The 23,755-nt window shown below is 39.8% G+C and overlaps 1 protein-coding gene across 1 annotated transcript in view; it reads left to right on the top strand.

Annotated features, from left to right (window-relative positions):
- itga8 (integrin, alpha 8) overlaps window positions 1–22,985 on the top strand; it is a 73,256-nt gene extending 50,271 nt beyond the window's left edge. The window contains exons 19-30 of the mRNA XM_054781138.1: window positions 803–870; window positions 2,567–2,714; window positions 3,163–3,255; window positions 7,015–7,094; window positions 7,446–7,526; window positions 9,991–10,096; window positions 10,986–11,144; window positions 13,050–13,166; window positions 13,247–13,360; window positions 13,573–13,674; window positions 13,849–13,971; window positions 16,777–22,985. Coding sequence (XP_054637113.1) covers window positions 803–870; window positions 2,567–2,714; window positions 3,163–3,255; window positions 7,015–7,094; window positions 7,446–7,526; window positions 9,991–10,096; window positions 10,986–11,144; window positions 13,050–13,166; window positions 13,247–13,360; window positions 13,573–13,674; window positions 13,849–13,971; window positions 16,777–16,866 — 1,281 coding nt within the window. The 3' untranslated portion in view covers window positions 16,867–22,985. The remainder of the gene's footprint in view (window positions 1–802; window positions 871–2,566; window positions 2,715–3,162; window positions 3,256–7,014; window positions 7,095–7,445; window positions 7,527–9,990; window positions 10,097–10,985; window positions 11,145–13,049; window positions 13,167–13,246; window positions 13,361–13,572; window positions 13,675–13,848; window positions 13,972–16,776) is intronic.
- Window positions 22,986–23,755: the final 770 nt, after the last annotated feature.

The following is a 23,755-nucleotide window of genomic DNA, read 5'->3' as shown; positions in this document are numbered from 1 at the left end:
TCACGCCATCAGGAACTAAACACGCAGCATACACAGTATACATATTGAAGTGTACTGGCAGAAGTACACTAGGTCCCCAACTAACGAACACAATTGGTTCCAGACGACCGTTCGCAAGTCGATTTGTTCGTAAGTCCAATGCTATATGTACGTGTATACATATACATATACAGTATATACAGTACATACACATATACATATATAGTATATGTGTATAAATATGAGTTTGGATGTAGTGTAATATTAAACGAGGATAATTAATGAAAAACCAATAATAATAAAAATGATATAATACGTAATGATAAATGTTATTTACTTTTGAAGAGGAGTGGTCGAGCATACGTCGTTGTGGTAGAGGAGGAGGAGATATTGAAAAAAGGACAAATAGTCGTCGTCGTTAGACTCTTCTAAAAGAGGTAGTGTTCTGTGGGTGGTGTAGAATTAAGCAGGCCTATTAATTCTTCATAAATTTTAATCACACGCTCTGTCCGGGTTGCATTGTACAGCTACAATTTAGCTTTGCATGTCTCCTTTACACTCTCTCCCCACCATCTTCCTCTACCTGTTGGTCCCATTAGCAGTGTCACAGTGCCCTCTACTGGTCAAACATGTAGCAGTATAAATATGGAGTTACTACAAGGCAAAATACATGAAAATATAGACCAGTCAGCTTGCGTTCGTATCTCCGAATGTTCGCAAGTCGGATGTTCGTAAGTTGGGGACCTAGTGTGTTGGATTTGAAGCACACTTTGTACATTGCTGTGATATCCAACTTATCTTAAACATTGCCTCCTCCTCTCAGGCTTACATTCTCCTGGACTGCGGTGACGACAATATTTGCATCCCGGACCTCCAGCTGTCTGCCAGCATGTAAGACACACATGGCCACGCCCTCTGACCTCAGCCAATAAAAATTAAACACGTCGGAACAGCCACACGGACACACACGTGCACGCAGTCAATCCAAAGAATCTGTTATTCCTCAAACAATGAGATAGGTTTACATCACAGTTGCACACTGTAGTTCCAATTTACCATGTGGAGCATGTTTGTCTACATGAACTGGCCTTCTCTCTATAGTGCTTCCAGCTGTATGCAGTCTCCATGACAACATTATACAAACATCCTGTCACTTACACACAGCTGGGGTCAAGGGGATTCCATTCCACGGCTCGCACATGAGTCATATTCTGAAAACTGGGCTAAGTCGTATACTGGAGAGTGGCGCATTCCGACACCTCAGTTTCTCGTTATATTGAGAAACGAACATATACGGTTTGTACATTTATATGATTAATTAATTACTTAAAAAATTTTGCGTAATTAACGCATGCACACCATGTCAAGCCAATCCTATCTGTTACGACAGCAGACGGGGGCACAATAGCGTCACCGCACAGAGTCTGCCACTCTTTTATAACTTTATTCTGACCTGAACACATCAACAGCGGTGCAATTCCAACACCATATATGTATATCCAATCCACAAACATGTCTCTAGTCCTCGGAACGACACTTCCTCATTGTCACTAGACAACAGTGAGCTGCATTCAGGGGCATTCCGATTATCGCATCAACATCTTTATTATGCGTGTATGTGTGGTCTAAATAAACAAAAAGACAAACACGAAATGGGTATTATTATCACTCACTAGCATAACCCTCACTGGGGAAGTACCATTTGCTGCATTTAAGTATGCTCGGAAATCCCAGAAAACACATCTACACTCAAAACAGTGAATTCAACTTAAAAAATTATGTGGTGTCTTTGAACACAAATTCTCATGGCTCACAATAAACACAGTTAAAGTGTGAGTCAAATGTTTTGCTACTATTAAAGAGACTAGTGTTAGCACTTTTGTGCTTGTCATTGTACACCATGGAATCAACTCATGTACTGAGATAAGCTTAGTAAATTAAGAATAAAAACACAGAAAACTACAGTTGCATGTTGTACAGCACAGACCAAAAGCGTTACGTTTGTGCTTTTGTGAGCTAGCAGGCAATTTCCAGTTGATGGAAGATGATCTAAGAGATAGGATCAGACCATTTTTTATTCTGAGACGGAGGAAATGGTTCTGCAGTCACTCAAAGTCAAAAATAGAAAATAAATTGAAGGAAAATAATCATGAACCACAACATTTCACATGTCTGTAACAGGCTTCTTCCTGGTTCACCAAGGATGATATAAGATGACTGGACTGTATCATTTTTCATTCGGAGCTGGGATAAATGGTTCCATCATAACTCAACAGTCAAAAAAAAAAAGAAAAATCCTGTACCATTTGCAGAGAGAATGTTCGATTGTGACTAAAAAGTCTAGGTTTGCACCAAAAGTTTATTGGTTGTTGCTCAGCATGTTTGCAAAATGTTTACATGTTTTACATTAAGTTCAATAAATTAATAAATCCTGGTAAATAACTACTATAACTACCAACTAATAAACAGCAACACAGACAACACCTGTCACCTTTGACCTTTGAATATATGTTTGTTTGTTTTTTTATCCCTATTGCCTTCTGTATATGAACTTACAGTCTAACATCTTTGCTGTGCTGTAACATAGGGACCACTCTGAGCTGGTGATTGGTGACGACAATCTGCTCATGTTGACCGTCAGCGCCGCAAACCGAGGAGAGGGAGCCTACGAGACGGAGCTCCATGCACTGATCCCACCAGAGGCCGACTACATTGGCGTGGAGAGAAGAGTGGAGGTGACTAACATGAATTTACATGCTGCACACACTCTTTTCTTGGGTCATTTCTGAAAATAGAAACTTCTGAATGAAGCCTGGTTTGTGTGCATGCAGTTACAGTACGACATCACTTCCTGTTGTGTCTTGACCATGTTAGTTCGCCGGAAGAGGCCCAAAAGCCTCAATGCCGCATTAGTAGCCCCGGAAAAGGACAGGGTCAACTGCCGTGTGTGTTTACCACTGTGTGCGTGCGGATGTGTGTGTGTCCACACTAATGAGTGTGTAATGGAGCTAAGTGATGGATGAGGTTGTTACTGTCAGAGCATTCATCACTTGTCCTCTCTCCTGCCCCCTCCTCCCTCTTTTTAGATGCTCCCTTGTTCGTTCTCGTGACTCCCGTCGCCCCGCATTTATCACTTTCTGTGCCGCTCACTTTTTGTGTCTTTTTCACCATTCCTTCCTCCAGTCTCTAGATCAGTTGAACTGCGAGTACAAGATGCTGAACGAGTCCAGGATGGTGGTGTGTGACCTGGGCAATCCCATGGTTACCCAAACAGAGGTGAGTGGATACACGCTTATGAACACACCAACCATCTTTTCTAGGTCAAAAAAATAAATCTGCGACTGTACTTCCTCAGCTTTAACACAAACTGATTGATAGTATCCAAAAATTAACACTCATCTCCTTGACCCTCCACACAATTTCCTTCGCCTTGACTCCACTCACACACACACACAAGATGAGGGTGAAGCGTACCTGAGGCTGTCAGCGTGGTAATAAGGTTCCATTTAGCTCCTCAATGACTGACACATGGAGGAAACCAAGGCTTTGTGAAGGAACAGTCGTCATTTCCTGCATAGATATTAGTACGCTCGAAGCGTGTCACATGTGAATTAGTGTGTTTGTGTGTGTAGAGGATGTAGGATCTTAGTGAAGGTGTCAATGGCGCTTTGACACACGGCATTGTGATAAATCAATTATGTGGTCATGTTACACTACTGGGGGAAGGAGAGCATAACGAGGCATGCGAAAGGTCTGTGCGTGCGTGCGTGCGTGCGTGTGTGTGTGTCACAGCCGTCCAGATGAGAGTTATTAACTCTCCCCTTGCCCCCTCTGGATGCTCAGGAATCCACAGGCTTATGCAGAACATACTTGCATGCACCCCCATGCACATGCTGACTATATTGGTACCACCAAAGACTTCTCATCACTCGTCATTCCTTTCTGTTTCATGTCACAGATGTAAAACCCCAAGCAGAGCAAGCAGATAAATGCCTTAATGCAGTGGTTGCCAAGCTTTTCAGTCGCGTACCCCTTCAGACAATTGACCTGAGGCCATGTACTCCCTACTCCTGCACACTTTAAAGACATAAACCTATTTCATCTGAATTAACTTGGATAATTGACCATGATTTATTGGTTATTTACTTTTCAAAAGTATTTCCAGGTAAAAAAAAATGTATTGTGCATGGTCAAATTTTGATGAAGTTTTACATGAGCACTGATAAATACTGTAGATAAGTAATTGTGCTCCATTTCTTTTATTCCAGTCTGATGTTGGGATCCTTCGGTTTGAACGGATTGAATTTGAGCTTCACTTTTTTTGTCCACTCCCGATTGCTTAAGTTTGCATATTAATTTGGTACCAGATTGAAGGAGAAAGTTTAACAAACATGATCAACCAGTATCCAAAGTACAAAAATACATACAACCTACCCTCTATGACAATTGGTGTACCCCACTTTGCGAACCTACCCCCTAATGAATGGAAAAATTGCCCTTTTTATTAAAGATGATAACAAAACTCTCTGACCTTAGTCTTAGGTACTATAATGAAACCCAATACACAAGCTTTTACCTGCCCGTGTCAGCCAAAACAGCAATATTGTTTTCATGAAACATTTTGTATTTCAACTCATTAGACTGTGTAGGTCTAGAATACTCAACTGATGCAGACGTCACAAATGTGCAACCCCCATACCGGCATGTTTTTGATCTACCAATACACCCAGTTACACCCATATATAGACAACAACCTGTAACCCCCCAACTATATCAGTTTTTTTTTACATTTTACCTAGTGTGTATTTGTAACAGTGCTTGAAATTCTAACATTGGCCAAAAATCATGTCTACTTCTTCAGTTTTAAGGAATTGTTTTGGGGGTTTGAAGACTTGGAACTGAATTCCCCCACAACATGGAGCAACCTACTTGAATTGTGTTTTCAATTCCACTTTAGTATTGGAATGCATGAGAAAATCCACAAGATTTTCAGTGGGATACTTTGTGGTTGTCTGTGCAGTACATTTCTATTTCTCAGCCAGTCCACAACTTTTGTCTGTGAGTCGATGGTTTTTGGTCTCATGTGTGGTTCATTTTTTTAATAGTTTGTACATTTTGCAGCCAGCATCCCTCAAATCATTACCAACATCATCTCAGAGTTGTTCACTTAATCAGCATTTCGTCAAAATATGAATAGGACAGCAACATGGAATACCATAATATCTGGTGCTACTTTCATCTCCTTTTCCTCATATACTACTAATCTTTTAAATACTGTGCCGCTCGCGAGTCAGTGAGGAAACAGTAACTCTTTCTTTGGCAGGAGCCAATCACGAGCAATAAGGGAACTTACAACGAGCTTGTCAACCCATCGGAAATTGCAGGAGGTCATTACTCAGTCAGTCTGACTCACCGTGTCATCTTACAAAGAGGACTAATCTCATCACACAGCAACTTAACACTCAAAAGGTATACATAAGAAATATACAAGACAAGTACCAACATGCATTTAAAATTTTTAAAAAGTTAGGTTTTTTTTTATGTCTTTTTATGGTGTGGACATGTGCGGCTTATAGTCTGGGGCGGCTTACATATGTACAAATCTGTTTTTCACTCTCAGTTTAGTGGGTGCAGCTTAAACACTGGTGCGTCTTATACACCGGAACTTACGGTAATCAGAACCATCGTATGACTAAGATGCATCTATAGCCATATTTTAGTATGGCGGTCATGTTTTGCAATGCTAATTTGAGCATACAAGCAAACAGTGGAGGGAGTAATGTGTTCAAATGTAATGCAATTGCAATAAAATAATTATTTTTGCTTACAATTGCCTACCTAGCTGGCAACACAAGTGAGTACCAGTATAGGACTGTATCATTTATCATGTACCATAAAGTCAGGCATGGTGGTGACAGCGTAATGCTGCTAGCACTGGGGAGTTGCGGTTCATTGAGGGAAACATGAATTGCAAGATGTACTGTGACATTATGAAGCAGCTTGGGAAACTGGGCCGCATGGCAGTTTTCCAACATGATAAGGAGCTCAAACACACCTCCAAGGTGACAAGCGCCTTCCTGAGGAAGTTGAAGGTGATGGAGTGTTCAAGTATGTCTCCTCCAGACATGAACCCATTTGAGCACCTGTGGGGCATCCCCAAGCGCAAAGAAGGAACTTGGAGGAACGCAAAGTGTCTAACAACCACCAGGTTCACCAGTGATGTCATCATGGAGGAGTGGAAGAGGATTCCAGTAACAATCTGTGCAGCTGTGCAGAGGATTAAGGCCGTGCTAGATAGCAATGGTCATATTTACACAATTTGGACATGGTCACTGTGAGATGTACTCACTTGGCTGTGTGTTGACTTATTTTTAATGGATAGTAAAGTACTGCTGTGCAAGCTGTACACTCCAAATTTCTACTTTGTTGTCCCTTTAGAAGATACAATAAAATGATTTCTGAAATGTGAGGGGTGTACTCACTTTAGTGACATACTGTGTGAGAAAGAGTCAGATCCACACTGACAACAGATGCTCCACTCTGAGGACTAAAACAGAAACAGTAAAGATTTAACAGCCGCTTTTAGATCGGACGTTTATGACGTCTTCCCATTGACCGGCCTGTGCCCATTTGGCCCTGCTTTGGATCTCGTCCACCTGGTTCTTCTCCTCCAGCCTCACTAATATGTTCCATATAGACGGCCTTACATCTTTGTCCCCTCGCTGCCCCACGGGCCTGGCTCTTGAAGTCTGCTTGCTGTCATTTTCACAACTATGTGTCAGGCCTGATGTCCAGCGCAGGGGCTTACGTGCACTTGCAGTTTGCAATGAATGCATGCTTGCATGTGTTTTGCATTAGAGGACATGAGGGGATTCACAAGCATCTTAACGTGTGTCTTGTCAACACTACACACTGGATCTTCTTCATGTAATAACGGAAGATGGCCTACATAATAGGGCCTTTCCTGTCCTATTAATGGGCATCATGTGCTTTTTAAACATACACATCCATCTTCTTTTGTTTTTTTTTCCACAGGTCTCTGTTGGTTTGCGGTTTTCTGTCCAAAGGCTAGAAGATGCTGGACCAAAGATCAGCTTCGAGCTACAGATCCACAGGTGACACCAAGAGTGACGCACATGCCACCATGATATATACGCTCAAATGCACATGATACAAAGGGGAGCTTGTCTGACATTTTGTCCTTATAAGGAAGAGTCAGCCTCAAGGACTGATGACTAGATGCAACAATGATGTTGTTTGTTGTCATTTATTACACTCATGCTGTTAAATATGGCTCAAGCCCAATGCCAGAGAATCTCACATTTGTTAAACGCACGACAGACAGAATGAAAGACGCCATCTGAGCCATCTCTGTCATTTATATTAGGTCACTGTTGTGTTACAAGATGGGGGGTGTTGTGTTTTATTTCCTTGACACCCACTGTGAATCTCTCCCACCCACACAGCTCCAACAAAGACAACCCTGATAGCAACCCAGTCAGCCTCAATCTGGCCATCGTTGCCAAAGCTCAGATTGATTTACGAGGGTGAGCATTTTCTTCTTCTTCTTCTCGAACATGCTTTTAAGTTTTTTGGTGCTGGCGGCTTTTTTACTGCAGCTTTGCAGTGCCAGAGTCTGTTTATGTGCAGATCCAGATCCTTTTTCTCAAAATAAATCTGAACTAATCGCATGCACATGGGTTAATTGAGTGCCCCTCGGCGTGCACGCTGATACGCATGCAAACGTGCACATTCTGAAAAGTCTGAACATGTTTGTGCTCATAGGATGTAAAACATATATAAATGTCATCATCAAGCTTTAGTTGCACGGTACATTGTCACCATTGGTTGCTGTCAATCAAGATCCTTGCAACCTTTTTGGACTTTTGGCCTATTATGAAAATGAGTATTTGTAACCAAGTATTACTAAAGCAAAGTGAACAGTGAAACCTCTAAGGCAGGGGTGTCCAAGCTTTTTCCAGCAAGGGCCACATACAGAAAAATTAAATGATGGGCCACGTTGATACATTTTGTTCTAAAACCAATCCAATGTAGGTCAATATGCAAAACTATCTGAACAAAACATGTACATCTTAGCTTTGTGGTATAAGTGACAAAGCAAATCAGTGTAATATATAATAATTTATCTCACTGAAAATACATTTATTTTAAAACTGTATGCCAAGGAACCCAAAAAAAGCTGTGGGCCAAAGATGAATCCCGAGCCATCAGATTAGTTTGATTTGTTCAGATTTAAAATTGCTGTTTCACATAAGAAACAATGTATATAATAATAAAAATTTTATCCAGGGTCAAACTACCGCCACCTTAACGCTATCTTAAAGGGACTGGATTCAACTCACGCCAATTACTTTTTTTTAAGTAAAAAAAATATACAAATACCATCACCGGCTAGCATATTTTACTAAAACAGTTTCAAAGAACAGATTGTGTTAAAAATAATTTAATTTAATTCAAATAATACAAATAATAATGATCATTATTACGTCATTTCCAGCAAGACAACAAATTTTCCCACAGAATCTGCCTCGTTGGATGCGTCCAATCAGGTTTAAGAACAAACAACAAAATGTGTGGATTACATTTGTGTGCAGTGACTAAATGCTGAACGCTATGTCAGCACTCTATTTCTGTCACCAAGTCTTGTCTCACCAGTCTTATTTTATTTAAAAAAAAATAAAACAGTTAGGTTCCAAAAAATACCAGTGTAGTAGAAGTTGATATTTTTTTGTTTTTTTAATATGTTTTTTTGTTCATTATATGTTTTTTTCATTTATTATATATTTTTTTGTTTACACTGCATGTTTTTTTGTTTATTATATATGTTTTTTTCATTTACAGGATATGTTTTTTCGTGTATTGTATATGTTTTAAGGCTGGAAAACCCCTCACCACACACTTTATACACTTCTCTCACATGAGAAAATATATATGTTGCGCATAAAGAGGGCCTTGAAAGCGCGGATCACGTCTTGGTCCATGGCCTGAATCATGATGTAGTGGTGTAGTGTTTCCATAATAAGCCTGTCTCATTCATATTAAAAACTTGTTCAGGCTTATATCCTCCTTCCTGGATGATGGGTTTACATTTGTTCACGTATGCCTCTGCTCCGGCATCTGCAGAGGCGGCCTCTTTGTGGTCTTGTTGCGGACAGTCAAAGCCCTGTTTGCATCCTTGTTAAAATTGATTGCTGCTGTTGTCCTTATGTTATTTTCCTCCTTCTTTATGGTGCGAACCGAAGATTCATTTATTCCGTAATGGCGCCCTATAGCTGCGTAAGTTCTACCTTCCTACAGCATGTCCAGAATTCCAACTGTTTGTGCAATGGTTAGCACCTTCCTCTGCCTTTTGGGTGCAACTGCAGCTGCCTTTGTTGGTGCAGAGCGTTTGGTTGACGTGAGTTTTTTCAGGGAGAAAACTTGCAAACATAACAGCACTAAAGAGCCACACTGCTAGCGAACGAACAATTATTTAAATTAGGCAAGCTGAACGCATTCTGTACTGTACAGGACACATGGCATGGAGGAGATTAATTGATGGTCTACAGTCCCTTAGCCAATCGGGACGCAGAACACAATGCGTTCATACGCTGTAAAAAAAAAACAAAAAAAAAACATGCTACATTGTAAAAAAATTGCACCAAAAAAAAAAAATCTGTGTAATAGCGAGGCCACGTAAAGTGAACCACGTTATAGCAAGGGAACACTGTACAGTATTTTTGTACCCTTCTAAGGTAGCATCACAGAAAAAGCCAAAGAAAAAGCATGCAGAGTTAATCCTTTAAATGTTCACTGAGCTAAAGTCCTGTGAGACATGTGAAAGTATCACTCAGGCTGCCTTTAGAGTTGGTTTTATATCTTCCGGGGCTTTAGATGTTTTACGGCATTAAACTGAAAACCATGTTAGACTCCAGCAATACACAACCTATCAATGAATCATGCTTTCTTCATAAACTATTGTTTTATGTGTGTGTCTCCTTGTGTCCACAGGGTGTCTCATCCCTCTCAGGTGGTGCTGCCGTTCCCACGTTGGGAGCCCAAAGAGAAACCTGTCAAGGAGGATGACGTGGGTCCTCAAGTGACGCACATCTATGAGGTAAAAATCTGCATTCACTTCCAAAAGTGACAACAAGGCTATGATGGAAAGGGGTCGAAGACTTGGAAAGTCAGGCTGCAGCAAGAACGGAGCTCACCATCTTAATAAAATGATGTGGTAATAATAGGACCTGACTGATGAGTGGCCTCCAGGTGAGGTGAGGCAGTAAAGATGGAGTAACACTAACGTGATGTTCCTCAGACTGTACAAACTGTAACATGGTCTAATTAGCGAGGGGGAAAAACAAGGTCAAAATGAGGTACAGAGCAATAGATAAACAGAGAGGATGGTAGACACTCTGGCGACAGTTTACAATGAGGGTGTGTGTGTGCGTGTGTGCGTCCATGTGCTGTACATGTGATGTCGCTATGTTTTAAAGGGGCCGCTGCTTCATTGAACTAGAGCGCTGCAGCGTCTGGCCCATCCTGCAGCTGATAATGATTTTCATTGGCGGTACTTTTCCCACTTGGCAGCTGCTTCTACTTAAAGAGGACAGTTTTTTGGGGGGGGGTTTGGCTCCAGCCAGAATTCCTGCCCTGCAGCACCAAGGATCAAGTCCCGTTTGCCGACTTGCCTCACTGTGAATGACCTTGTGTGTGTATGTGAGAATGTGTGAGTGAGTGGAAAGGTGGATTTATTGAATTGATGGTTCATTTAAGCTCCCAATTCATTCACTCTTTCTCTTGATGCCTAATTGAAGCTGTAGATTTGTCTTGTCTCTTTCCTCAATCCCCACTGAGTGAAGGCCTTATTAGCCTTGTCCACAGCCAAAAACCCAGGTGGCCCATGTCATCACGTCACAGTTATGATAACCTAATTATAGCCTATAGTCACTTGAGGCCCACAGCAGTAAGACAACTAACTTCTCCACCAATTTTAACGTCTCCAGCTCCACAACTCGGGTCCCAGTAGTATTAGGGAAGCTGAGGTTGAGGTCGGCTGGCCTGCCCGTTTCCGTGATGAGAACCTGCTGTATGCCATGGAGATTAGAACTGATGGACCAATTAGCTGCCAGACGAATAGCAGCCTCAACCCACTCAGCCTTCAGGTAAGACATGAGCCAACCACAATGTCTATAATATAATAGTAAAGCAGCAGTAAATAATGAATAGAAAATATTAATGAAGCGTAATATTAAAATAACAACATCTGAATATACAATGTGGTGTCACAAAGTGACTATGCTATGCTTAAAAAAAAAGGATTTAGCCACAAAAACACTCAAGAAAGTGAAATTCAACACAACCACGTTAGGTTGATATTGGATCAAGTCACATTTGTGATGCATGAAATACAATTGCATGAAACCAGCTGCCATAGTTATTTCGCAAAGTCAACATTAACCTTTTAGAAGTTGAAAGTTTATGGCAAAAGTTTATTTTGCCATAATTCAAAAGCTTTTCTAACAGAATGAGCTACTGCCACCCCAAATCCTACTTAATTTTGTAATAGGTACACCTGCACAAACTAGTTGAATCCAGTGTAAGTATAAATAATTCTGCTTTCAAAAAGATAACAATGCTCAGTTTTGATAGTCAGAGATGTATTAAATTACCGGTAATTATGGTTATTATATAAGTGTACAACTGTGATGCATCATAGTGAGAGCGGTTTCCAACATTTTGTCCCTCACATGTAGCTAAACAAAAGAAAATCAAAACTGACCATTATTAGCTTTGTTAGGGCAGAATGTTGTACTGGAAGGCATTAGATAAATACACATTATGAATGATAATAGTCCCTAACTACTCATGAAAAATGCATACACGCAAACCACTAAGCACAACTACTAGAAGCTTATCCATCCTTGCATAGCTGCAGGATTTGTACCCGCTCATTTTAGAAAAAGAAACACCCCCGGCTCGTTCTGTCCGCTCTATGTGTTGTTTGCCAGCTGGCTCAAAGAGATGATTTTGCTTATTAGCAAAAATTACAGCTGGGGTATTTTCCAGTGCGTGATGATAGCATCTGCAGTGTAGTTCAGAAAGAAAATGTGCGTTTATTTGACTCGTGTTTGAATGTCATATGCTGCAAGCTGCAGTCTTGTGCAGTGGAACATACGGCACTTGAACCATTGTTGGAGACCGAATGATTGCCATCAAATATCTACTTAGAGATTTACAGGATCTCACAAAAGTGAGTCCACCCCTCACACTTTAGCAAGAAATCTTCTCAAGGCACGATGCTATATAAATGAGACGTGGCTATACTGTAGAGTAGCCAGCGTACATCTTAAATAGCAGTATAGATTTTCTATCCACTAAAAATAAGCCAACACACAGCCAATATTGTCTAGATAGCTGGCAACACAAGTGAGTGCACCTCACAGTGGACGTGTCCAAATTGATGTGAATATTTAGTGTGAGCACCACAGCCTTAACCATCTTGGGTGTGGAATTCACCACAGGTTGTTACTGGAATCCTTATCCCCTCTCTATGATGTCATCACTGGTGGATGTTAGACACCTTGCGCTCCTCCTCCTTCTTTCCTCACAGGTGCTCAGTTGGGTTCAGGTGTGCAGGAGACATACTAGGCCACTCCATCACCTTCAGCTTCCTCAGCAAGACACTCATGTTAGAAAACTGTGGCCTAGTTTTCCAAAGGAGAGCGTCATGTATGCTGGAAGTCATGTTCATGAACCGTAGCTCCCCGGTGCCAGTCGCACTCATGCATTACCAAACCGTGACGCTCTGACATGCATGACTATAGGAGATTATCTCACTTGTGTCGCCAGCTATTCAGGCAATACTGGCTGTGTGTTGAGTCATTTTCAATGGATCATAAATCTGTACAGTTATACAAACTGTACACTGACTACTCTAAAGTATATCCAACTTTACTATTTATAGTATTGTCTCTTGAGAATGTATACTGTAATAAATATGGCTGCTGAAATGTGAGATTCTATAGAATTACCAAATTTGTGAGTCACTGTTTCCTCTTCCTGTTTAGATAACAACCCTCCAAGACACCCCCGAACTCCTGGGCTTCTTGAGGAACACCAGCGCCCCTCCTCGCCGCCACAAGCGAGCCGCTAAAGCCCCCCACAGTCACAGCGGTAAAACCCTGGTGAGAATAACGCAACATCATATCTAGAACCCTTCCAACCCAAAATGCTCCAGAAGGATTCACAGTAGTGTCTTCTCCAGAACTGCACTAACATCTCCTGTCTGAGGATCACATGCATAGTGGGTCGCTTGGATCGCGGCCAGAGTGCAGTGCTTAAGGTCCGCTCCAGACTGTGGGCGCATACGTTCCTGCAGGTCAGTGTCTGGTCCCAGATCTTTGCTGCATTAATTCTTTGTTTATCTGTCCTAGCCAGCTTTTCAATCGCTGGCTGTGTAACTAAACTACAAAAGGCTGAAGTGGCCTTCATGACCTTTGAACTACAAGTGACAGTTTTAAATGATCTGAGTCACCTGATGTTCTGCAGCATAGTTTAGTTGGTCAAATAACTTGCATATTTGTCCTGCAGCGGCGTAATGACCCCTACATTCTCAACTCCACCGTGTCCTTCACGGTCCTAGCCATGCCTTATCGGGTCCAGCCCCCCACCCTGCTTCAACGCACCATCTCGGTAAGCAGATGTTGACTCACATCAAGAGGGTGATGCATGTTCTCCTTGTGTTCTACTGTAGCTTCCTGCAGCATTGCATGTTAGGTTGACTGACGACTCCCTGTTGTCATCAGGTGTGCCTGCTTGTCTGCATCCACAGCCCCTTTCACACTACATGTGTTCAATGTCTTATAGATGGGGACACCAGTGATATGGGGGACACCAGATGTGTCCTTTGCCGTCCCACTGTGGGTCATCATCCTGGCTATACTGCTGGGGCTGCTGGTGCTCGCCATGTTGACACTCGCCATGTGGAAGGTACACATTCTACACATTGTCAGTATTTCTCCACAGCGGTGCTCCTCTCTGACACAGTCGTTGTCAAAGTACCCCCTGTGGAATATTGTTTTCAGCCAAGTACACCCTAACCAGAGAAAAGCATTTTTGGTTGGGAAAAAAGATTGAAAATACAGCATTGTAGCATCACTATCTGACTGATTACTGTTCAAAACAGTGTCAAAAGTGCGCCCGGCTGTTTTTTTTTTTTTATCAGCTTCCGGCATATTCTAAAATTATAATTTAACAATTAAACAAAAAAAAAAAACATAAAAAATGGAAAAATCTGTAGTAATTTTACAAGAATAAAGTCAAAATATTAAGAGAAAAAAATTGTAACCTAATAAGAACAATTTTGTAATTTTACAAGATTAACGTACTATTATAAGGAAAAATAACGTCATTTTAGTAGCATAACATTATGAGAAACGTTAAAAACATTCAAATGTTACCATGGAAAGTCAAATATAAAGTCAAACTATCATTGGAATAAAGTCATATAGAACATTTACAAGAAATAAGTTGAAATTGGAAAAAACTGCTGTAATTTTATGAGAATAAAGTCAAAATAACCAGAAAAAAGTTGTATTCTAACGGGAGAATGATGGAATATTATAAGGAAAAATTGTCATTTTTAGCACAGAGTTGAAATTTTAAAGAAATATGTAATTTTTTTAAGACGTAATATTTTGAGGAACAAAACAAAATAAAGTTGTAATTTAAAAAAAAATTAGGTTGGGGAGAAAGTTACAATATTATGAGAATGAAATATTATTACAAAAAGAAAATTTGCAAAGATTATTTTAGAAAAAAGCTCAAATATTTTGAAAATGTTTGAAAAAAACAACAAAAATGGGCAAATACATAGCGAAGTATATACTCTTAATAGGCTTTTTCACCTACGGTCAAGCTGAGATGCAGTTTTTTCTTGATATAAAGTGTTCCCTCGCTATAACGCCGTTCACTTTACACGGCCTCGCTATTACACCAATTTTTTTGTGTGCAGTGTTTTACAGTGTAGCATGCTTTTTTTTTTTTTTTTTTTACAGCATATGAACACATTGTGTTCTGCATCCTGATTTGCTAAGGGAGAACCGGCATTGTCTTCTGCGTCCCGATAGGCTAAGGGACTGTAGACCATCAATTAATCTCCTCCATGCCATGTGTCCTGTACAGTACAGAATGCGTTCAGCTTGCCTGATTTACGTAACTGTTCGTTCGCTAGCAGTGTGGCTCTTTAGTGCTGTTATGTTTGCAAGTTTTCACCCCGAAAAAACTCACAACGTCGACCAAACGCTCTGCACCAACAAAGGCAGCTGCAGTTGCACCCAAAAGGCAGAGGAAGGTGCTAACCATTGCACAAACAGTTGGAATTCTGGACATGCTGAAGGAAGGTAGAACTTACGCAGCTATAGGGCGCCATTACGGAATAAATGAATCTTCGGTTCGCACCATAAAGAAGGAGGAAAATAACATAAGGACAACAGCAGCAATCAATTTTAACAAGGATGCAAACAGGGCTTTGACTGTCCGCAACAAGACCACAAAGAGGCCGCCTCTGCAGATGCCGGAGCAGAGGCATACGTGAACAAATGTAAACCCATCATCCAGGAAGGAGGATATAAGCCTGAACAAGTTTTTAATATGAATGAGACAGGCTTATTATGGAAACACTACACCACTACATCATGATTCAGGCCATGGACCAAGACGTGATCCGCGCTTTCAAGGTGTGTGGTGAGGGGTTTTACAGCCTTAAAACATATACTGTATAATGAACAAAAAAACATATCCTGTAAACGAAAAAAGCATATCCATCCATCCATCCATCCATTTTCTATGATGCTTCTCCTCATTCGGGTTGCGGAGCCTATCCCAGCTGACTTCAGGCGACAGGTGGGGTCCACCCTGGACTGGTCGCCAGCCAATGGCAGGGCACATATAGACAAACAACCATTCACACTCACATTCATACCTATGGACAATTTAGAGTGACCAATTAAAATAACATGCATGTTTTTGGAATGTGGGAAAAAAACGGAGTACCCGGAGAAAACCCACGCACGCACGGGGAGAACATGCAAACGCCATACAGAAATGCCCAACGGAGATTCAAACCCAGGTCTTCCCGATCTCCTGACTGTGACTGTGTGGCCAACAAAAAACATATATAATAAACCAAAAAAACATATCCTGTAAACAAAAAAAATTATATAATGAACGAAAAAACACAAATAAATAAATAAATAAAAAATCAACTTCCACTACACGGATTTCACTTAACACTGGTATTTTTTGGAACCTAACTACTGCGTTAAAGGAGGGAACACTGTATATGTAACTTTTTAGCATACTTGCATGTGTTGCTTTAGAAAACATCGTAGTTGCATCCTTGCATCTATCCCTTGCATCCTTTCATTTTTCAGTATTTGGCCCTCGGTGGAAAAAGTTTGAATACCCCGTTATACAAGTATAATAACTTCAATGAAAACAAAAAAAAAATTAATTTAATGACCAAAAATTTGCACATTAAACAATTTAAAGTGTCCTCTTTTTGCATTATAATAAAGATGTGTTCTGAAAAGCAAATACAAATGAATTCATTTATGAAATATTGTTTTTTCAGGATTATCGATCTCTTTCAGTTACAATAAACCTTTTTCATTTCTTTGTTATTATTTTCCCCATTGTGCATGTATATCTTGTTTTTTTTTATCTCAAATACCATAAGGGTCCTAGTACGGCCATTTGAGAACCAGTGCTCTAATGCATCATGTTTTCTCCCAGTGTGGTTTCTTTGACCGGGCGAGGCCACCAGCTGATGACAACATCTCCGACCAGGAGCAGCTGACATCCGATCAAACGGGGGATGCCTAAAAAAAAAAAAAAAAAAGAGAGACTTGTAACACATCTTAATAGGAGAACTGTGGATTTGGAGGAACGTGCACCTTCTGACTGAAATGAATCAGATCTAGGATCTAGAGTCACTGGATCTGACATTTTGCCTCTCTTGCCAACAAGCTGGCCTGAAAGGATGGCGTAATTCTCTGGATCAGGCGGGTGAGAGGCCGCCACAGACTGATGTTGACATGTGACGGTGCGGGACCGAAGCACACATCAGTGGAACACGTTTGGGATTGTTTGCCCGTGTTGATGAAGGAGCACAGTCCAGGTGGTCACTCTTTGGGTAAATGAGGCACAGAAAGGAGGCACAGGGAGGCTGCATTCGTGCTTATGTGAATGCACCAGCCACAATATTAGGTACGCCTGCACAGTCCTATCAGACCTCCAAGGCTGGACACCTGTGTCCTGTAAGCGTGCACCGTCTTCCTTGGATTTACGTTGTTGCAATCATAAGAGCTTTTCTTCCTGCCACTCACACGCACCCGTCACCTGGCCAGGTTGAGCAAGTTGGTCGAGAGATTTATTCATGCACGGCAGCATGTGGTGCCAAACCACTTCTACCAAAGCCAGTCAGAGCTTTTCTGCCTGTCACTCACGGATACCAGTGATTTTACCAGATGGATTTTAAGGAGACAGACTTTCATAGCAGTCGTTTATGTTGTGCAGGTGTACCTAATGAAGTGGATTGTTTGTGTGGATGTATATTCATAAACACGTGCAGGTACTGTACATATTGCATTCATATATATGTGTGTGTGTGTGTGTGTGTGTGTGTGTGTGTGTGTGTGTGTGTGTTAAGTTGTGGTCTCTTTCTCAATCGTCCTCTCTTCCCCTGCAGCTGGGTGCCCCTTGATGTGGCAAATGGGGGGGTCTGGTTGCATGCTGATGTGTGTGTGTGTGTGTGTGTGCGTGTGTGCGCGTGCGTGTTGCACACAAACAGATGCATTAACATGAAGGCACAAAAGCAAATGTGTATATTTATGAATGTACGTGCAATATTCGGACATTGCGTGATAACTGAAGCTTGTTTACACTGGCATTATTTTATCAGAGCTTAATAGTGTTGATGTACATACTGTAAGTGATTCGTGGGTATGATAGTTTTGCTAAAGAACGAAGAACAGTTGATGAAGTGTGTCTTAAGACTCGAGCGTTTAAAGGTGTATCGTGTTGCGTTTGCAACGTCTCAGGAAGAACTCTTGCTTCCCCTGGTGGCGAAAAGAAGCAGTGACCCGAGCTTGATGTTAGGCTAGACAGCGCCCTCTTGTGGCCACAATCTGGACCGTAACTGAAAAATACAACATTGAAACGCTGATATTTAAATTGTGTCAGCAAATATAAAAGTAACAAATAAATATATATGTATATAAATACAAAATAAAACTATTTTGTACATCCATTACTATTTGCCAATTAATCAAACAGGACTGAATGTAGAAAATAAGAACCATTTGTGAAGCAAAAATATTGTCATTATGAATATGAATTTATTATTATTGAAAGGACTGTAGCACACATTTATTAGGATTTTATATATTTGTCACCCTTTTGTAGGTCAAGGAACAAAATATGAAAAAAACCTAACAAAAATAAATAATAACTTAAAATAATGAAATACAATTTAAATATATTGGTCTGGCATTCATGCAAGTAAAATGATTGCAGCAATGCTTATAATGAATATTTTTACATTTGCATTTTGTAGTTTATTCAGTTCTTTTTCATATTCTTTTTATTTTACAGCACTTTGAGCCGCAAGTGTTGCGGAAAATCTGCTACATAAACACCACAAATACATATTTTTTATTTTCTTTTATAATGTTGCACATACATTGTTAATGAAGTATTGTCAGTGAATCAAACAGCACTGAGATGCAGAAAATAAGAACCATTTTTTAAGCTAAATATTTTTATTAATGTTAGTTTATTATTATTAAAAGGCCTGTAAGCACACATTGTCGCCCTTTATAAGTCAAGGAACAGAATTTGGTAACTTGGGTAAAAACTGACCCCAGATTCCTCACAAAACATCAAAACCTAAGAAAAATACACAATAATAAATTGGTAATAATTACAAAATAAAATAAAAGTAGAATACTGTGTATTGGTGTGTCATGCATTCAAGTATATTGATTACAGAATTGTTCATAATGAAGTTACACATTTAATGAAGTATTTCATTGCATTTTTGATAGCGAATCTTATAGCTTATTTTGTTGTTTTTCATATTATTTTAAATTGTACAGCACTTTGAGCAGCAAAAGTGGTGGACAATTTGCTATAAAAACACCAGAAATGAATTTCTTCTATTTGAATGGGTGCCCTTAAAAGGTTAAAGATGCACTTTTTGTCACAAAACGAGTTTGCAGGCGATGTAAACGTCAAGGAGGGAAAAGGTTGTTGGAAACGAGCTTGTGGGTTTATATGACACGCACTGGACTTGTGAATTCAAGTCATGACAGGTCAGTACCTGTACAGTACAGTATATGGATGGAGTACAAAAGGATGACAAGAGAAAAAGACCCATTCACTTCATTTAGACTCTTTATTTCTTTTGTATATATTTCTTCAAATTGTAAATCAAACATTGTTAAGTCAAGTTGAACAGTTTCTGACTAGCAAACCTCAACACCATCAAAAACAGGGAGGGGGGGACATTATTGATACATAATAAACTGCACTGTAGTAGGACATTGAGTAGGGTACTATAGCTGAAACAGATCCCCGATTACAAAATACTTTTACAAAGTCAGTGTATGGGTGCTTTTTTTGTAAGAAAGAAAGTGCTCTTACTGCGTGTTTGAGCTGAAGCTGTCATTTGTTTGTCTTAAACAAGGGATGATATAGTGTGGATATCCTGCCTCCATATCCCCGACACACTGGAAGACGTTGGCTATTTACAAATTGAAAGGTGCTGCACAGACGTCTTTGTGCACACCCATACAACGTAGGTCAAAGTGCAATGCGGTAATCTACCATCTTCAACATCACGATGAACAATTGGGTCATTTTGAGGGCGTTTGATTGTGTCAATCTGTCACTGAAAGGGCAAGTACAGGGGGGTTTTTCAAGTGTGGCACGGTGACAGAATATAATACAGCTGTGGCCACCCCAGATTAAGTTTACTCTTTCACTGTAAGAACTAAAAATCAATTGCTTTTGACCTTTAAATGTAACTTGCACCCCACACTTTAAAAAAAACCCTTGGCTAACGTACAGTATATCCAGGTTAAACATGGCCTAAGTAAAGCCTTAAAACGCTTGGATAAATAAATAATGTGTAAAAAATACGCTTTTTAACCACGCACTAATTTTTGGCCAAGCCGCAACGCTTGGTATTTTATTTAATACGAGTATATCTACCAACTATTTCTGTTTGGGTCCAGTCTATTTGTTGGAGAAACGCTGCCTGCCGTCATACATGCAAGGCCACAAGCTCCTGGTAAGCAACTTTTTGTATAAAACACAATACAACCTTCATCTTTTTAAGGTCAATTCTTCTTTTCAGAGCTCTCCTAGGAGCAAATGTAGTTTATTTGTTTGTATTAATTGTATATGCTAAGCTATTCTAGCTAGCTGCTAGCTACACTGTAGTAGTGGCATTCAAATGCTAGCTTCCATGACCAAAAAGCAAACCTAAGAGTAAAGGGTATAAAATTCATAACTTTGAGGGTACCACGCCACTGACCAGCTATTTTAGCCCTAAAATGTACAACAATGTACTTTTTTCTTTGTTTATGGCTTCATTTGTACTGTCACCACTATTTGTTTTTGCGTCAACCTGGCATGTGATTGATTTAGCTGCGTATTAGAGCAACACTGAGAAGAAGCCATCATCATCAATCACCATGCTACCAGAATTCAACTGGAATGTTACAAGTCACAGTTTTTGGAGGAAAAAAAGTCCTAATTTTGCAAAGAAAAAGTGCTAAAGGTAAAGTCATAGTAGTATACGTTAACCTGGGTGAAGGTGAGGACGATTGAGGGTGTTGTCAAATGACACTTTTTCTTTTTTTTAATTTTTTTTTTGTCTTTCGGCTCTTTCCCGTCAGGGGTCGCCACAGAAAATCAAGTTCTACTTTATGGTTTAGCCTCTAGTCTATTTCTGTTTTCAAAAATTAATAAACAATTGCTGTTGTGTGTTTGCCTACGTCCCAAATTTAGCATAAGAAAGGCTAAATGAGCGCAAATACAAATACGCTATAAGACCACCATACAACTTGTGAATGTAGCGTCCTACATTGGTCACTAGGTGTCAGTAATTGTTCGGTGAGACAAGCACCAGACTTGATCGTTGGAAATTATCTCACAATAGCGCACATTAATAATAATAATCATCATCATCATAATAACACGGGTTACTGTTGCGGCCATAACCCACAATAAGCTAAAACTCAAGTCTGAACTCCTGACGCCACTTCCTGTACGCCACCGATTCTGCTCCCCTACGAGGTAAACTGTTGGGTAATCATGTCAAACAATGTATTTAGAAGATCGTAAACAGGTTTTCTATGCCATAACTATGAAAATATTCCATTTATGAAGAAGAAACCCTACTTCGCAGAAAATCCCTTATCACGGTCGGGTATGGAACCAATTAACTGTGATAAATGAGGGATTACAGTATTGGTTCCCCCCTGGACCCACATCTACTGCGAAATATAAATTATCACCATAATATTGACATTAATTCTTTTTTTTCTATGCTGCTTAATCCTCATTTGGCTCGGGGGGGTATGCTGGAGCCTATCCCAGTTTGGGCGAGAAGCGGGGTACACCCTGGACTGGTTGCCAGCCAATCGCAGGGCACAAACAATCATCCGATTTTATACGTCACACCAGACGCTTGTGCCGAGGTCATTTAGCATCACGTACCACTTCACTGGGCTCTGTTGTTATGGCTGCTTTGGACATTCACTACATTCATTACCCTATAAAATAGTCATTTTTCCCCAAAATGTGTCTTAAAAAAACGTCCTAAAGGTCGTCGTGTAGTCGAGCGATTTATGCACGCGAACCAGAAGGTGACGCCAAACAATTTCTCCCCCTAAGCTAGTGAGAGCTTTTCTTTCGGTCACTCACGCACACACAAAGAAGTTGTTATTTCACTGATGTTGATATGTCTTTGGAAATATTTGTCCAAAAACAGGTCTCTGAAAAAGAAGGCTAGTCTAATAATTACATTAAGCCCCGCCCAGGAGCCAAGAAATATGATGGAAAGAATTCTTTTGCAAAAACAAATACCTCCATTTTTTATCATTTTTTTTAATCCAACTCTGATCTGATCATTTTTACCTTAAATGCACAACAAAGAAAAATTATACAAACCTTGAGGTGCCTGTTTTTGCATATAAAGTGTTCATATACCTGTATGTACAATACAGCATATATACTGTATATAGTAGTCCCTCGTTTATTGTGGTTAAATGATGCCACAAAGTAGGAGTCCTTATTTATAAATGAAATATTTTCGGAGTTAGAGCATGGAAAACCTGTTCGAGACCTCTACATACGGTTTTTAACATTATGAGAGCCCTCTAGATACGAAATAACACCCCTATAGTCACCTTTACACTCGCATTACCCAATATAGTAGACATGATAAGAGTACATAAGACATTTAAGACATAAATAAAACATGTGCTCGTGTGTTCTGTAGCAAATGCGTTCCGGATGTGTGGAGGACAGGAAGTGACGTCGGAGATTCTGAGTTGAGTTTTAGCTTGCGGCCATAGCGGTGGCTCGTGTTGTTATTGTGATTGTTATGATTGTTATTCTTTTGTGAGATCAATCAAACCTGCAATGAAAGCCTGTTGTTCTGGCCATGAAGTCTGGTATGTTTCACCAGACATTACAGGAACATTACTAACACCTGGTGGCCAGTGTACAGTACTACATATCACAATTTGAATGCGTCGTCTTAATGCCTTACCTTTGTATTTGAGCTCATTTTGTATTTTTATACTTGAAAATGCTTAATTTAGGCATTAAATATTACAATACGTAACATTTGCTTAAATATGCTTCTTTTTTTAAAACTAATAAGAGGCTGTATTCAACCACCAAAACAGCATGATTTATTAATTCATTATTTTTAGCTTGTTTTTTAGAATGTTTGTTTATTTTTTAGAGTGAAGCTTATATACATATAAGCACATATACATATATATATGTATGTATGTATGTATATATATATATATATACATACATATACTGTATATATGTATGTATATATGTGTGTATATACAGTATATATATATACACATATATATACATATACATATGTTGAAAAGATTAAACATTCATTTTGTTTTTGATTTTCCTTAAACAAAGGGTGTTGAAAAAGAGGGGTTATCTTATTTTCGGTCATATGAGATCAAGACTTTGTTTTCAAAACCAGATACCTCCGTTTTTGTGTTGTTTTTTTTATCCAACTTTATTACCTTGAATTGACAATAAAGAAAAACATTAATAAAACAAGAGACGCCTGTTTTTGCAAATGACATGTTTGTCGTTTGAAATTGTTGTTGAGCAGTTGTTATTTTCCTCATATTGGAAACACAAGGTTAAAGTTTCATTTTGCCTTTGATTTGTCTTAAAAAGAGGGGTCGTCTTATATTCAGGGTCATCTCACATTTGCGTAAATGCCGCAAATAGAAAAAATAGGACTGTTTTCCCTGTGAAAATGCAACTTTTTGTGTAAAACCGATGACTTTTTTTCCTCATAATGATGTTTTTCTTCCGAATCAACTTATCAGCGTGACCCTAACACTCCATCTTACATTTTCACACGTGGTGGTTTTCTAGCGAACCAGCCCGTGTGGTAATCACATACGGTATCCATCATCACAGAAGCGTGGTA

The sequence above is a fragment of the Dunckerocampus dactyliophorus genome, chromosome 7 (assembly GCF_027744805.1).
Source record: "Dunckerocampus dactyliophorus isolate RoL2022-P2 chromosome 7, RoL_Ddac_1.1, whole genome shotgun sequence".
Lineage (NCBI taxonomy): Eukaryota > Metazoa > Chordata > Actinopteri > Syngnathiformes > Syngnathidae > Dunckerocampus > Dunckerocampus dactyliophorus.
The sequence above is the reverse complement of the archived record's forward strand: the minus strand, read 5'-3'. Positions and strand labels throughout refer to the sequence as shown.